This window comes from Tupaia chinensis, unplaced genomic scaffold (assembly GCF_000334495.1).
Source record: "Tupaia chinensis unplaced genomic scaffold, TupChi_1.0 Scaffold144426_1, whole genome shotgun sequence".
Lineage (NCBI taxonomy): Eukaryota > Metazoa > Chordata > Mammalia > Scandentia > Tupaiidae > Tupaia > Tupaia belangeri.
In genome coordinates this window covers 728784-746457 of record NW_006204286.1, presented here as the reverse complement: position 1 = coordinate 746457, position 17674 = coordinate 728784, and the positions used below count along the sequence as shown (strand labels likewise).

The 17674-nt window shown below is 34.3% G+C and overlaps 1 protein-coding gene across 2 annotated transcripts in view; it reads left to right on the top strand.

Moving 5' to 3' along the window:
• CHM (CHM Rab escort protein) overlaps positions 1-17674 on the top strand; it is a 225283-nt gene that overhangs the window by 94031 nt on the left and 113578 nt on the right. For both annotated transcript variants that reach the window (XM_006167014.3, XM_006167012.3), the window contains exons 5-8: positions 7984-8371; positions 12569-12685; positions 13194-13314; positions 14776-15001. In XM_006167014.3, coding sequence (XP_006167076.1) covers positions 7984-8371; positions 12569-12685; positions 13194-13314; positions 14776-15001 — 852 coding nt within the window. The remainder of the gene's footprint in view (positions 1-7983; positions 8372-12568; positions 12686-13193; positions 13315-14775; positions 15002-17674) is intronic.

The window sequence follows — 17674 nt, the reverse complement described above, 5'->3', positions numbered from 1 at the left end:
ACAATCCCTTCTCCTCCATTCTCCTCTCGGGATCTTGGGCATGCACGCACACGCGCTCAGCGTGAGTTTTAAACCACCGGGTCCAGGACGCAAACCGCGGTCGACTACATGGGAGTCTAGCGACATAGCCATTACACTGACTGCTGGTTCCCAATGAGGTCCTTTTTTATGACATCAAGATAAGAGAGCATGGGAGGAGGAGAGAGAGATAGATAGGTATTCTTTTTTTGGAGAGATTTTTGCTGTAGGGAATGTGTGCTCACTGGAGAGGCAAACAGAAAGACAGAAAATGAGAAATCACCCTCCAAGGGGATGGCCACACCACAGTCCCTTCTCCTCCATTCTCTCCAGATTTTGGGCAGGCATGTACACACGCCTGGCACGAATTTCATTCTGCTGGGTCTGAGACTCAAACTGCAGTCAGCCACATGGAAGTCCAGTACCTTAGCCACTACGCCACCTATTGACCCAGAGATAGATGTTCTTGACAGGATCTTTCCATCATAGAATTTTACCCAGGTGTTCCAGAACAGAACTCTCTATGTTGTATATATCCCAGCTTGCTAGTGTTACATGCCTGCATGTTCAGGTCAGTCTGAGAACAGAACCTGAGCCTCCTGTCAGTCCCTAATCTTCACACAGTAGCATCCTACCATTTGGACCACCAGACTGGGCCTGATGGAGCACAATCAGTTTTTTCTTTTGTGGATTATGTGTATGGTGTCAAATCTGAAAATTCTTTGCCTAGTTGTAGATCCAGGAGATTATCTCCACAATTTTTGGGAAAAAAAAACTTTTATAGTTTAATATTGTACATTTAAGTACATTATTCACTTTGAATTATATTTTAGATAAGATGTGAGGTTTCGGTCAATGTCTTTCATTTTTAAACCTATGGATATATCCTGTTGATTCAGTACCATTTCTTAAAAAGGCTATTCTTCCTCCATTGAGTTCCTTTTGTACTTCTGTCAAAAAACCAGTTGGCTGTACTTGGGAGTTTCTATTTTTGAGTTATTTACTCTGTTCCACTGATCTCTATGTCTTTTACTCTGCAATACCACACTGTCTTCATTACTGCAACTATATAAAAGCCCTTAATTCTAAGTAGAATGATCCCTCTCAGTGGAATCAACGAGAAAAATAGAGAGAGAAAGACTTTTTTTTTTTGGAGAGGTTTTTTGTTATAGGGCGTGTACACTCGCCCGAAAGACAGAGAGAGAGACAGAGAGACAGAAAGGGAGAAATCCCCCAGGGGGAATGGTCATGCTGCAATCCCTTCTCCTTCATTCTTCTCTCGGGATCTTGGGCACGCATGCACACGTGTTCGGCGTGAGTTTAAGCCACCGGGTCTGGGACTCGAACTGCAGTTGACTACATGGGAGTCCAGCGACATACCTCCAGCTGCTGGTCCCATGACAAGACATTTAAGGGAGACAAAAAATTGGTCATTGTCTCTTGATGATAACGTGTATGATATCTTCAGCTGGACCGGGTTGAAATGTATTCATATTGGGCACATTCACTTTACAAGCTGTAGTGAAGTATAACGATTGAATGTATAACATAAATTAAAATAATAAAAAAGAAAAAAATTGCCTTAGCTATCTAGAGTTTATGACTCTAGATTAACTAGAGTTAATAAATTTGTTTATGTTTAAAAATATGTTACTGAGATTCTGACAGGAATTGCATTAAAGTTACAGATTAATTGTGGAGAAATAGCATCTTCATTATTTTGAGTTTTCCCATCTGTATCATGGTATGTATCTCCATTTATGCAGGTCATTGTTTGATTTCCTCCAACAGAATTTTATAATTTTCAAGATACTGATCCTATACATGTTTTGTTAATTGTATACCTAAATATTTAATTTTCTTTGGAGCAATCGTAAATGGTATTGTCTTTTTAATTTTTGTTTAACATGTGCATTATTATTTTTTAAGTGGCTTTTGCCTTAGGGTGCATTGGCTCACTGGAGGAGAGAGAGAAACAGAGGCAGATACAGTGGGAAGGAAAGTTAGAAATTACTCCCCCACGGGGTGGATGGCCATACCGCAGTACCTACTCCACTCTCCTCCTAGGTTCTTAGGCATGCATGCACACATGCCTGGCATAAATTTCAAGCCACTGGATCTGGGACTCGAACCGTGATTGGCCATGTTGGAGTTCAACAATGTAACCGCTATGCTCTCTGCTGGTTCCATCACATGCACATTATTAATATTTATAAATACAGGTGAGTTTTTTGTGTATCTTGGATGGATCCCAAAATCTTGTTGATCTTACTAGTTCTGGGGACTTTAATCTTTTGTGGTAGATTCTTTGTGATTTTCTACCTGGAGAATCAAATCTGTTAAGAGGAACAGTTTTATTCCTTCCTTTCCACTGGCTTTTTTTTTTTTTTAATCTATTTTCTGTTGAAAGTCCATAGCCACAAATCATAGATTAATTATATTTTCTACCTAATGAACTATTTTTGTTTTATGGAAAGGAAATCATTATCACTTCCTGAGGACTTTGTCATTATACACTAATACTTGGTAATTATTATTTTTAAAAGTTTATTCATTTATTTCTTATATGAGCTAGAAAGACAGAGAGAGACACCTGCTCTATACTACCTTATGAAATTTTGTTCCTGGAGAAATATGGCCAGAGTTTAATATTTCAGTTATATTCTATAGTACACTATTTATTAACATTTTAGCTTAGTAGCAAATATGTAAATATAGCTACCAATACATTATATTATAGCAATGCAAATTGATTACTGTGTTCTCTTATATTACCATTGTCTAGAACAACAAGTTTTGGATAGACTAGTTTTTTAATTATTGGGAGTAACCATTAAAGACTTATTTTAGATAAAACAGCTGGTTAGCAATATAACAAATACTGTAAAAATCAAAAGAATGGGTTTAGAACAAAGTGCATATGTTAGAGTAAAGAATACAGTGTCTTCAACAAGCAGTATTGGGGGAAAAAAAGTACAAGTGACTGAAAAATAGTGAACACCTGTTCTAAATAAATTAACCAAGTGGTTGGCAGTTTTTCATTTGATTCATCTAAAATAGTGACTGTTACAATGTACTAATAAGACACATTCACTTGGAGGTGTTCCTTTATTTTATTTATTTAGTTAGTTTTAGGATTTTGCCACAAAGTACATGCACTTGCCACAGAGAGGCGAGCAGGGAGGAAGGGGGAGAGAGACAGAGACAGAGTCAGAGAGGGAAAGTGAGAAATCAACTCTCCCCTCCCAGGGAGGATGGCCATGTGGCAATCCCTTTTTCTCTATTCTCCTCTTGGGATTTGGGACACACACACATATGTGCCCAGCATGAGTTTCAAGCCACCAGGTCCAATCCTCAAACCATGATTGGCCACGTGGGAGTCCAACACCTTAATAACTATACCACTTGTTGGCCCCAAAGGTATTCTTTTATTAGTACCATTAATTGATACTCAATACTAGATATTATCAGAATTTATACCCCCAAAATCTCAGAGTTATATACAGCTTTTGGCAATCAGTCAAAAGTATGTCTTCACAAAGCAATATTTCACAGTTCTAGTTAGGAAGAATTATCTAAGAAATATTACACTGTGTTATAAATGGCCTTTGGAACTAAAATTAACAGTAGAAATTACATTAGATTTAATTTTGTTAGTGAAAATTTTTATAAGAACTGTTGGGACTAGATCCATGGCCTGATGGTTAAGGCAGCCAGATCCCACATGATTTACCACGTGGTTTGAATCCTGGACCTGGAGGCTTGAGAAAACACCAACTGCATGTGCATGCCCAAAATCCCAAAGGGAGGGACAGATGAAGGGGAAGGGATTGTGGTGTGACTATGCCCTGTTGGGGATGCTTTATCCTCTTCCTCACTCTGTCTCTAGTGAGTGCACACCCATTTTGGCCAGAAGAACAAGGAAAATACCGATGATGCAGATTGTTTTTCTTTTTATGTTAAAATACATGGAATATTTTAGAACACAAAGATTCTTTTGAGGGTGTATATCTACCCAAATAATTTTATAATTGGCAAATATATTATTGAAGTTTTAAAACATTTTTAAATAAATAAATTGAGTGGTTATTTTATTCTGGAATTTTCTTGAAAGGTTTTTTCTTTTTTTATCCTTTTATGAAGATGTTTTTACCACCATGTAAAGTTTCAAATTTGAGGGAAGATAGCCCTTAATGAGCAGAATTTTGCCTATTGAAGAATTAAGTAGAGTTTTAGGTATCTTTATAACTTGTTGTTAGATATTAGCTCAATCTTGGCAGACTTCCCAAAATACTGTGGTTGTTTATAATTTAAAAAATAAGGATAATAGATTGCTTTTATTTGTTATGTTTTCTGTAGTGCTAGGATTTTCACCAAGTTATATTGAGAACAGTAAAATTTAATATTGGGTCATTGGAAAAGTCAGGATGTATTTTTCTATGCAAAAATGTATTTTAGAACACAAAGATTCTTTTGAGGGTGTATATCTACCCAAATAATTTTATAATTGGCAAATATATTATTGTAGTTTTAAAACATTTTTAAATAAATAAATTGAGTGGTTATTTTATTCTGGAATTTTCTTGAAAGGTTTTTTCTTTTTTTATCCTTTTATGAAGATGTTTTTACCACCATGTAAAGTTTCAAATTTGAGGGAAGATAGCCCTTAATGAGCAGAATTTTGCCTATTGAAGAATTAAGTAGAGTTTTAGGTATCTTTATAACTTGTTGTTAGATATTAGCTCAATCTTGGCAGACTTCCCAAAATACTGTGGTTGTTTATAATTTAAAAAATAAGGATAATAGATTGCTTTTATTTGTTATGTTTTCTGTAGTGCTAGGATTTTCACCAAGTTATATTGAGAACAGTAAAATTTAATATTGGGTCATTGGAAAAGTCAGGATGTATTTTTCTATGCAAAAATGTGTCATGACTTTTCCAATGACCCAGTAGTTTATTGACATAGAACAAAGTCTCATAGAATAGTTTCTTTTCTTACACTTAATCCTTTTAAAAATATTTTATCTTTCAGAGTCTCTAACACTGGTTAATGTATTTCATTCACTCTATAAAACTCCTTTTTGCAGAACGTAATAGAGAACCACTAGCTAAGCTAAGTTGCTATACTCCGTTTCCATGGTGTCATCGTCATGTCCTGTAATAAGAGAAGTTGCCATATTTGGTCTAATCTGTAAAGTGGAATTAATTATCCTGTCATTTCTAGTTTTGTCTTTAGGTGTGGAACTTTTGTTGAAAGTTGTCACCTTAGATCCCTCATGGAACACATTTAGTTTTCCTGGTTTTCAAAATAATGAAAGTCAATACAGAGCATGAACACTTCTATAGAAAGTATTCAAATTGCATTTCACATTATAGCTCTGCATTTTGTAATGTTGTTAACAGCAGTGGTGGTATCATGTGTTTATGTGGCTAAAGAGCTTTTATCATGTGAATGCAGAAAACCTAGATACACATGCCTTGAGTTGCCTGTTGACATGGAAGGCAGTTTAACAATATCTTATATTTGAGTAATCTTTTAGAATTTATTAAATACTTTTTATATATATTGGGTCATTTATCTCACAACAGTCTTATATAAGGTAAAACAGATGGACTGAGTCCCATTTTAATGTGAGAGATTAAGTAAATTGTCTAGTACCTCCTAAGTAATGCACTAAGACTAGAACTTCAGTACTTTCTCCACTGTAGTTTCCTAGATCTGGAAACATTGCTATAACATTAATGATAACAATTTCCTTTTGCATTAGATTTCATTAAAATTACTATATTATAATAGTGAATTGGTGGCATTTTATTTCTTGACTTTTGAATGTATTCTTTCATTGCCTTCCTTTTGTTCTAGTGTTTATTGTGTTAATTTTAGTAGGGTACTTATTTTTCCACTGTACTCAGACTTTTGAATTCATAATACATTTTTTTCCTGGCCTATTTTTTTGTGTTTTCTACAAATAAATTGGTTTTATATTAAAAAATTGTTTACATATACAAACCGTTTATTCATTAAGAGTTTATTAGTTATGACATCTATAGAATAGTGGAGTAGGTATAGTGAGGGGCACCCAAGAATAGATGTGAGGTCTTCCTTCAAGGGAAGTAAAATCTAGCTCAGTAAATAAAATACATACTTGACAAATAAAGGACGGTTAAAAAGAAAATGGGCCCACTACAGTAGTGTAGGCAGTAGGGCACTTCTATGTGATACTGGAGCCATATGGGAGGACCGTGTTTGGATACAGGGTTGACCTAAACATGCTGAACATACTCATGTGTGCCTGTGATCATGACTGGATGCAGGAGGATCATAGCATTACAAGACTCTGTTGAGGGTACCTCCTCCTCACTCCCAATCTCTCTCTCGAAATAAAATAAACTTTAATAAAAATGGGGGGGGGAGGGATTGATAGGGATGTCCCTGTAGTCTAATGGTTAAGGGAACTGGATCCCATATGACCAACTGTGGCTTGAATCTCAGCTAGGCAATTAAAAGCATGCTGGATGGAGAAATAGAGAAGGGATTACAACATGACCACGCCCCTTTGAAGGGTGTTTTCTTCCTTCCATTCTGTCTCTGTTTCTCTATCTTTCTGGAGAACATACATGCCCTCTGGTAATTTAAAAAAGGATTGAGGGACCAGCAGTTGGCATAATGGCTATGTCGCTGGACTCCCATGTAGTCGACCGCGGTTCGTGTCCCAGACCCGGTGGCTTAAACCTCATGCCTGGCGCGTGTGCGTGCGTGCCCAAGATCCTGAGAGGAGAATGGAGGAGAAGGGATTGCGGCGTGGCCATCCCCCCTGGGAGGTGATTTCTCGCTTTCTGTCTCTGTCTGGCGAGTGCACACGCCCTATACCAAGAATCCTCTCTAAAAAAAAAAAAATCTATTAAAAAAAATGATTGACAAATGAATGGAAGGTAAACTGTATGTGTATATCATGGGAACATGGAGTAATAAGAATGATGAGTGTGGTTGGGTTAAGAAAGTCTTCTTAGAAGTAAAGTGTAAACTTTTTATTTTTAAGAACAGATAGATTTTTTTTTTTAAGTATGTAATTATGTTTGGGAATGGGAGAATTGTGATAATATTTGGGAGTAGGAAGGACACCCCAGAAGAATCAAATTATATGGAAAAAATGAACACAGAAAATTTCTGAGATTCTACGCTGTGATAGGCCAACTTAAACTCTTCATTGGTAGATTTTTTTTCCCACTTTACTGAAAGTACCTCTGTCAAATCACTAAGTAAAGGCTTTCTCAACAAGAATCATTTTTTTATTTTAAAGAATTACTTATTTAATTTTATTTATTATTATTTTTAAATTTACGAGAGAGGGCAAGCCTCTAGGTCCAAGATTGTAACCACAGTCAGACATTTAGGAGCCTAGCACCTTAACCACCACACTAACTGCTGGCCACAACAAGGATAATTTTTGATCACTGCTATTGGCTGAGCATTTACTATGTCCCAGGCATTGTGCTGGGTTCTTTGCATGCAATATCTGTTAGATGGTATTATCCCTGTGTTACAGATTGGTACTGTTGGACTCAGGGAGGATAAATAACTTGTCTAAATTAACAGAACTTAATACTCAGAGGGTCAGATCTGTTCATTCTGAAGGCTATGCTTTAAACCACTTCCTTCATTTGCTGCTAAAATACAATTCCCCTGTCTGCCTGAAATTTTTAAAAATATACATGTGATATGACCTTCTAAGCCCTGAAATCTTTATATTTTTCAGAACTTAATTATGTTTTATATTGTATTGAAATCTTAACAGATGAATGTTTAATATCTGTGTCATGTAAGGTAAAACATAGACTGAATTCAATAAGATAAAAGCAGTAAAGGAATAAAAATTGCCAAGGAAATTTCAGGCAATATAAAAATGTAGCAGTGTGGAATTACCAAAATCCTGAGGTTGATAATTATTATAATTTCTTATTAGTCAGGATTTGCATGAAGATGTTGAAGAAATTGGTGCACTGCAGAAAAATCACGCTTCTGTGACATCTGCGAACTCCACAGAAGCTGCAGATCCTGCCTGCCAGCCTCCAGAAGATGAGTCATTAAGCACTGAGAGCTGTGAAATGCCCGCAGAACAAACTCTAAGCAGTGATCCAGAGAGTGCCCTAGAAGTAAATGATGCTGAAGCAACAGGGGAGAAAGAAAACTATTGTGATGATAAAACTTGTGTGCTGTCAACTTCAGGAGAAGAAACAAGTGAAAATGTGCCTACCGCGGAAGACACCGCAGAGCAACCAAAGAAAAATAGGATTACTTACTCTCAAATTATTAAAAAAGGCAGAAGATTTAATATTGATTTAGTATCAAAGGTAAGCACTAATTTTAGCGATTTTATCATAGAACAACACTAAGTTCTAATTGACTGAAAAGAGTATCTGGGCCCATGAATCTAGTTTTCATAATTATATTATTTGAGGTACAGAGCATTTGTTTTATAATGAAATATAAAAGTAGCCAGAAGTTTATAATTAATTAAAATTTTCTTCAAATATAGATTAAAAAACATTAAAATCCCATTTTAAAGTGCTTTTAGTGAGTGTCTAGCCTATATTTAATTATTATTTTTGTACTTGAAGAATACTTTTATACTAGAGTACATAGTCTATCCTAATATTCTCCTAGTGCATGGACATGAATTCTATCAAAAGAAAATTTCTGAAAGATTTGTACACAAATCCATGTCATTTATAGTCAATGTACATCAAATTGTTTTAGCCTTTATATTTAGTAGCTATTTTAACATCTATATGTTGATACATACTTTGGATAAACCAATTCATTTTTGAAAATCATGTGTTCAGGTTTGAGGGCTTCAGAGGATTATTTAGTAGTCATGGGAGCAGTGACACTGGGAGGAATGTTTTTGTTTTTGTTTTTATAGCCATCCTTAATTTTTCTTCTTCTTTTTTTTTTAAATCTATTTGAGTTTATATTTGATCCAGGTATTCAAAGACTCTATAAACTCGAATAGTATAGACTACCTTAAAGAAATAGCATTGACTTAATTCTGCATAGTTTCTAATGAAAGATGGCTTATGTGGTAAAGAAAGTTTTGGATCTTCCTCCTTGTCTTCTTAGTTCTTCCCCTTTTCCCTTGTGTAGGCACTTATTTTATGTAAGAATTTATGAAAATTTGTATTTAAATCTCATTTTAATATAAGCTATATTTCCCCACACTATTTGGGAAAACCTGATTTTTGTTTAAAAAACAAAATGACAAGAGATTTAGTTTAGTGATCTAATTTGCCTTTTTTTAAACATAAAATAATTTCTTATTTCTTGTGACCATGTCATCCTTAACTCTTGACTTTCAGTTCTTTGTGACTCCAGAGGAGGTCCCTATTTCTAGGAGAATAAATGTTGAATTGGATTTATAAAAAGCAAGACTATTTTAGTGCAAAAGAATAGAAAACCAGTAAAATAAAGGATCATGACCTTAAAGGGTTATCATACCAAACTTGGTAAAAGTAAAGAAAAACAGACCAAATCTCAGTTGAGGACAAACAATGAGAAAATGGAAAGAAGTATGAGAGAGTAGTGAATAACATCAGACATGCCTCAAAAACTAGGCTTTTCAATTTAATGCACCTTCTTCAAGTTTCAAGGGATAGGAGACAGAGAGTAACCAGTGCATGTCTCTCACTTTTTGCTAATGTGAGCTCATATCCTCAGTTTCTTGCTGCCTTTGAACTTGTTGCCTGAAAATATGAATATCTTTTCAATGTCCATTTTTCTTTCTACCATATAGTACACCATGTCTGATCTGAGTTAGATACAGCCTTGGTCCTACTTTATGCTTGTGCGCCATCTATTCTACTTTCTCTATCTACTTTTCTGCCATGCTTTAAAATCTAGCATTCTTTTCACGTTGCCTTGGTATAGATGTTAAGTCCTAGCTCATTAACCATCTCCTGTTCTTATAATCAATATTCCATAATACAAGTTAAAAAACAAAACATTTAAAGTAGCCAAGTAAAAATGAATTTGATTCTGAAAATTGCATTTTGAATTAGTTACTTGGAATTTGAAATGCTGTAACTAAAGAAATGTTATAAAAATGGTTAAGAATCAGGCCTATTTCATAAAACTCTCTTATGCTAGCTGAAATATAGTATATGTCTTACAAAGAAAAGTGCTATAAAGTGGTGTTATTTCCATTGTAGGAATTAGTATTGAAAATTATTCAGTTGTGTAAGAAAATGATTGCTGGATGTGTAAGGGAAAAGGCAGTTTATTTAGAAGCTAAGACATTTGAGGAAACTCTGAAGGTGATTTCTGGTTATTTTCACATGTTCAAATGGTTAGTAATACTGATTTTCTTATAGTAAATATAAAACAAAGCTCTAGAAGCAATTGACTAGTTAGTTGTACTTTGTCCAGCATAGTTTTTATGGGTTTGAACATCAAAAAATAATCAGTAATCATTTATTTTATTTTGCAAAATCAGAAGTGTCAAAAAATATTACTATAGCAATATAGAAGGTTTATTGTCATGTTTTAAATATTAGTCATATAATGGACATTTATTTACTGCTCAGTGGGATGGAAAACAGGATGTTCCACGATATTGGGGCAGTTGGTCACTCTTTGGAAATTTCATCTATTCTAATAATTGCTTTTATCACATCTAAGTTTAGCGTGATTGCCCTATTACTTCCCTTAAGCCTTCTCTCTCTCCTAAAGCCAAGATTCATATCTGCATACTATTTTACATTTCTGTGTGTATTTTATCTTAGTCATTAAGGTATAATTAATAAATACTGTAGGGCTTTACAGTTTATAAAACACATGCATGCAGACAATTAAAAGTAATAGGTCAGGGAAGTTTACTTAAATAAATTATTTATAGTTTAATATTGTTCAACAATTAGAGAAAATTGTCAAAGATGAAATTTTTATAGATAATTATAATTCATTTCTAAGTAAGTTTATATTCTTAATGATTACAGGACCAACATATCAAGGGAAGCAAAAATTGTCAATTGTTAAATCTAGTTCTGAATATTTCAATAAGATTGAAGTGTTAGTTTCTCATCACTGTGAAATTGCTGTGGCACAATCTGTAGAGTGTAGTGAGAAAGAGTCTTCAGTTTAAATATGGTATGTGTTTGTTATTGTGGGGATTTATCAGATCTTACATGGAAGTATGTTTTTATGTTTTAAGTATTAATATTTGTGAAATTATTATAGCTATTGAAGGATCTTTGATCTCGAATGTTTGTTTTGAAACAAATGAGGTTTTTGAAGTACCTGTTTTGATATTTTCATACAATTAAGCCTGGCAATATAATTCTTAAAAACATGAATGTATTAGTTGTACAGTGCATTAAGAAGAAAGTAATGAAGTAACACACTGTATTTTGTCTGGGTAATTGGATTAGTTTTAAAAAATGATGTCAATTTTGTTTATTCTGCACAATACTGAACAAATATAATAGTTTATAAAAATTTTACTCTACTGATAGTGATTTACAGAATGTCTTTACCAGTCTTTGGATGCTCAGACTAATGGTTTAGATTTATTTTAGAGGTTTTCCTTTTCTTTTAACATAAAACTGATTTTTCTTTATTTTTCCTACTTATTATAGATTCAAAGTACAGTATTTACATTGATTAAGTTATGGACATTAAAGGAATCTTGATATAGGAAATAGCTGAAACTGTTCCATTTAACTATATAAATTTAAAACATGCTAGATAACACTGTTTATGTTGTTTTTCCTTTTTCTTTTTTTTTAAAAAGAGATCTACTTGCTATTAGGCGCGTGTACTCGCCAGAGAGACAAAAAGAGAGAAATCACCCTCCCGGGGAGATGGCCACGCCACAATCCCTTCTCCTCTGTTCTCCTCTTAGGATTTTACAGATGCATGCACACATACACAGTGTGAATTTAAAGTCACCAAGTCTGAGACTCAACCTCTAGAATTATAGAGGGGCCTTATAATTTGACTCTATTTGTGGAAATGCATTATACATTTTTTCCTTTCTTGGGGGATAGAGTGGTCTATTTCATTGGTTTCTTATAATCATCTAGTTTTATGTAGATCTATAATCTATTTTCTGAAAACTTTGGGTCTTAATATGTTCTATAATGCATATATTTAAACACATTTTCAAAATTAATACAATGAATATGTTGATATGTTGCATACTATGGTAACATTTTTGCCAGGTCTGAGGCGGCACTTTATAAACAAACACGTTAATATCTCTGCAGCAAAATATTCACATTAAGTGGGCAAAGAACAAAGAGCCTTACATCAGTTGGAGCAGGTGTTACTGCCCAACAGATTGTGAATAATCATTTTGAATTTGTAGTTTTTATTTTAGTTTTGAATTTCAGATAGTCAATGTGAATCTCTAATAAATTGTGCTATATAGTATACTATTTATGGGTATAATACTTTTTACAATTTTAAATATAAAAAATTACGTATTTTTAATGTTCATCAATTTTTCCCCTATTTTACCTTTTATCTTATCATATAATTTTTTGTGTGCGCAGCTGCTGTATTCACGAGGATTGCTAATTGATCTTCTGATTAAATCTAATGTTAGTCGATACGCAGAATTTAAAAATGTTACCAGGATTCTTGCATTTCGAGAAGGAAGAGTGGAACAGGTATTACACTGATTAAGTATTGTAATTGGGTATGAGCTTAAGTTATTATGGTTCATTTTGGAAGAGTAAGTAATTAAGGCTACTTTCCCAGTAAAGTTGTAAATTATAGTCCTGCATGGTGATTTAAAAATGCAAATAGTAAGATTTACTCAATTAAAATTTCTAGTGTTTTCTCATGAACTATTTCACAATTTGATGTTAGTATTGAGAAAGTGTTAGTTTCAGAAAGCACTGCGAGATTTGAGCTGTCATTTATTACCTGTTGTGGAGACATGGACATGTCTTTGACCTTTTAATGGCTTTGGGTGCAATCGGGCAGAATTAAGAAAGAAAAAACTCTGGATTTAACTGAGATGCCATTAGGACTGATAGAAAGTAACATGAAGTAGCCTGACTAGAATGGAAATCACAATCCTGTTATCCCTAATTATGTAATAATAATAGCTATAATTTGGAACACTCATCAGTATGAAGCAATTTCTTAATTTACAATAATAATATTTTTCAGGTTCCTTGTTCTAGAGCAGATGTCTTTAATAGTAAGCAACTTACTATGGTAGAAAAGCGAATGCTAATGAAATTTCTTACATTTTGTATGGAATATGAAGAGCATCCTGATGAATATAAAGGTATTATTTTTTATAAAATCATACTCTTCAATTATTTGAGTTTTCTTATTATTCTAGTATGCTTATTCTAATTTATTGAGCTATGTATTACTGTTTTAAAACAAATTCTAACTGTGTAACACATAGCTATTTAATTAAAGTTAAGTAAAATAAAAAATTCATTTCCTCAGTCTCACTAAGTATATTTCAAGTGCTTACTAGCCATTTGTGGCTAGTGACTACTCTGACTATAGTGTAGATGTTTTCTTTATTGTAGAACTGTACTAGATTTTCATTTTTATTCTTGTTAATTAAATACTGCTGTTGACTGATTCTTCATATACAATATACCATTTTTGTTTTGTTTCCTTTCTTTTGCATTTGTAATAATACAGTGTACTTTGATATCTTTCAGGGCAAATTTTGCTTAGAATCTAGAACTATTAATTTTGATTAAAAAAATAAAACATTAGATGGTAAATAGGGAAAAGCATTGTATTTGGAGAGGACATAGCTTCTAGTCTTGACTTGAACCTATATCTCTGTGTATTTGGAGTCAGTTCCTTCGCAACTTGCTGAAATTGAATACATCACTTTAGTATCAGAGCCATGCACTTTAAGTGTACTTAGTTGAAAATATCTAAAATTGGAATCTACCATTTTTAACTCACTTATAAAGTTAAATGCAGCAGTAACTTCTCCATGAAATAAGAAAAGTATAATTCTTACTGCAAAAACTTTAAGTCCACTAGATACTGCCAAGTTGTTCTTCACAACTGCTGTGTAAACTTACATTTGCTCAGTAAATTTGAATTTTTATTTATTTAAGTTTTGCCATAAAGTTTTTGTATTGTCAGGTGGTTTATTTCCTCTCACAAACTGTTCGATTATATTGTTTTTTATTCTTAGTTTAAAGGGGTGGTTTTTAAGGGTCCCTTATATTTTGAAATTTCATTATGTGGCAATAAAACTGATCATAGTAGATATGCAGACATTAGTTGCATTACTTTTTAGCCAGTGTTCATCATTCTAAGTTTCAGTAAGAAGTGTACATTTTACAAAAGTCACCTTTTATTCTACTATTTTCTTTAAGAAATTTCATTTTCTTATATTTAATATTTTCAAGTGAAATTATTAGAATTATTCTGTGATTTTAATAATAATAAAGTTACTGGTTTTTGCTCACCATAGGAGCCCATTGAGCTCTTTAATGATTTAAAAAAATTTTTCAAATCCTTAAGGTACTAACCAAAGACTCATCATTTAAGCTTAAAAATTGTACTATCAATCAATTTATGATTATAAGATTGTTTCTATTTTTATTTCTGAAATATATGGTCACTGTAAAAATGTAATAATAATACCGTCTTTGTCTCTCATGAGGTTGTTTTTAAACAGGCTTGATGTTAGTTTTGTGGGGTGGTTTTAAATGGAAGTTTAGTTTTGATTTTAATTAATAAATCTTCTTTTTTTTTTTCATAGCCTATGAGGAGATTACATTTTCCGAGTATTTAAAAACTCAAAAGTTAACCCCCAACCTTCAATATTTTGTCCTTCATTCAATTGCAATGACATCAGAGTTAGCCAGCAGTACCCTAGATGGTCTTAAAGCTACCAAAAACTTTCTTCGCTGTCTTGGGCGATATGGCAACACTCCATTTTTGTTTCCTTTATATGGCCAAGGAGAACTTCCCCAGTGTTTCTGCAGGTAAGTGTGGCATTGGTTCTCTTGTCTCTTCTAACAATGACACTTGAATAACAGATGAAGGTTTGAAAGACAAAAATGAGATTGATTCAAGATTTAATAAATGCAAACATACACAAGTCGAATATTCTTATTCACCAAACTCAAAATTCTATAGCTTCGAAATCTGAATTCTTGGAGAGGTTTTTGCTATAGGGCGTGTGCGCTCACCAGAAAGCCAGAGAGAGACAAAGAGACAGAAAGCAAGAAATCACCCCCCCCCAGGGGGGATGGCCATGCCATAATCCCTTCTCCTTCATTCTCCTCTCCGGATCTTGCGCACGCATGCACACATGCCCGGCGTGAGTTTAAGCCACTGGGTCTGGGACTCAAACCGCGGTCGACTACATGGGAGTCCAGTGACGTAGCCATTACACCAACTGCTAGTCCCAAAATTGAATTTTTTGAGCACTAACATGCCACAAGTGGCAGATTTCATACCTGATTTTATTTAATGGATTATTAAGAACACTGCAGTACAAAAATATTGTATAAAATTACCTTCAGACAAGGTGGATAAGTTGTATATGAAACAAATGAATTTAATGTTTAGATGTAGGTCCCATCACCAAGCCACCTCATTATGTATAGGCAAAATTGCAGAATAAAAAATAAATCCCAAATTCCAGTCACTTCTGGTTCCAAGCAGTTCAGATAAGGGACAGTCAATCTGTATTTTGTTACTCTAATTTTTCAAAAAAAATTGCCAGAGGGTGTGTGTGCTCACTGGAGAGACAGAGCGAGAGAGATAGTAGCAAAAACGTAGCAAGAAAGTACCCGCAATGGGGAACAGTCATGAAACAATCTTTCCTCCTCCATTTCTCCTCATTTTTAAGATTTCGGGCATGTACACATGTACATATGTGTAGTGTGTGCGTTTTTCTTTTCTTTTTCTTTTTTTATTAGAGAAATTTTTACTGTAGCATGCATGTGCTTACCAGAGAGACAGAGAGACAGAAAGTGAGAAATCATCTCCCACGATGGGTGGCCATACTGCAGTCCCTTCTCCTCTACTCTCCTCTCTGGATTTTGGGTACTCACACACATGTCTGGTGTGAATTTTATGCCGCTGGGAATGGGTCTTGAACAATGGTAGAACCTGTAGGAGTCCAGTGACATAACCATTACCCCATGTGCTGGTCTGGCCTAGTGTGTTTTTTAAGTCACCGAGTCCAGGACTGAACCACACAGTTGGCCATGTGGAATCCAGCTCATGTAACCACCAGGCCATAAGTTGACCCTATCCTACTTTTTGATAATCTATTTACCTGGCTACCTACCCAACTAAATGCTGTACTCAGCTTGACCTGTTTTTGAGCCTTATGAAAAACAGAACTTGATAAAAATACTAAAAATTTAGTTTTTTTTAGTCAATATTATATTTCAAAAAATTATCCTTGTGTATAATTATACTTAATTTTCCTTTTCGTGTAGTGTTCCATTAATACATCACAGTATGTTTTTCCATTTTTATGTTGATGAACACAAGATGTTTCCAGTTTTTTTGTTTTTTGCTGTAGGGCGCATGCGCTCGCCAGACAGAGAGAGACAGAGAGACAGAAAGCGAGAAATTACCCCCCAGGGGAGATGGCCACGCTACAATCCCTTCTCCCCCGTTCTCCTCTTGGGATCTTGGGTATGCACGCACATGTGCCCCGCGTGAGTTTTAAGCCACCGGATCCGGGATGCAAACCACGGTCGACTACATGGGAGTCCAGCGACATAGCCATAACGCTAACTGCTGGGCCCCCAGTTTTTGTTTTGATGTTAATATCCTTGTGTATGCTTCAGTTATACACAGAGACTACAAAAAGTTTATGAAAAAAGGAATTAAAGAACAACTTTATTTTTGGTATAAAAAATTTGAAATTCATGTATAGCGTTTTTCTAATATGCATTTTTTATCTTTTTTTCTTTCTTTTTTTAATTAATTAATTTATATTTATTCACTGAGCATTGTCACAGCATACAAAATGTAATTTCCCATCCAGAAGATAGTGCATAGTAGCTTAATCATACATGTTATCGTCAATAATTTTCCATTTCTAGTTTCATATATATATGTATATATATATTTTTCCCCCTATTTCTCACCCTCTACCATTTCCCATGCTCCTCCCGCACTATCTCAGATGTCCACAGTTGTTTTCCCTTCCTTTTTTCCCCCGCATTTTATTGATTGACAAAATTTCTTAAATAATGTAACTACTTTCAACAGCAAGCTCTGCTGATATATACATATCTATAAGTACATGTCTGACTCAAGGCATGAATCTCTGAGGGGAATTAATATACTATAAGGTAGTACTAGTGATGCTATATAGTTTACTATGGTCATTAATTATGTATTTTTTACTATATTTTTCCATTTCAAGAAAAGCAGATTTAACTTTTAATAAATCGAAGAAATGCTAAGGAAATATCCTTAAAACTTAAAGCCAGGAAACAAGTTGGGATTCCATTCAAATAGCAGGTACATAGGGATCAGTAGTTAGCATAATGTCTATGTCACTGAACTCCCATGTAGTCGACCGTGGTTCGAGTCCCAGACCCAGTGGCTTACACTCATGCTGGGTGCATGTGCGTGCGTGTCCAAGATCCTGAGAGGAGAATGGAGGAGAAGGGATTGCGGTGTGG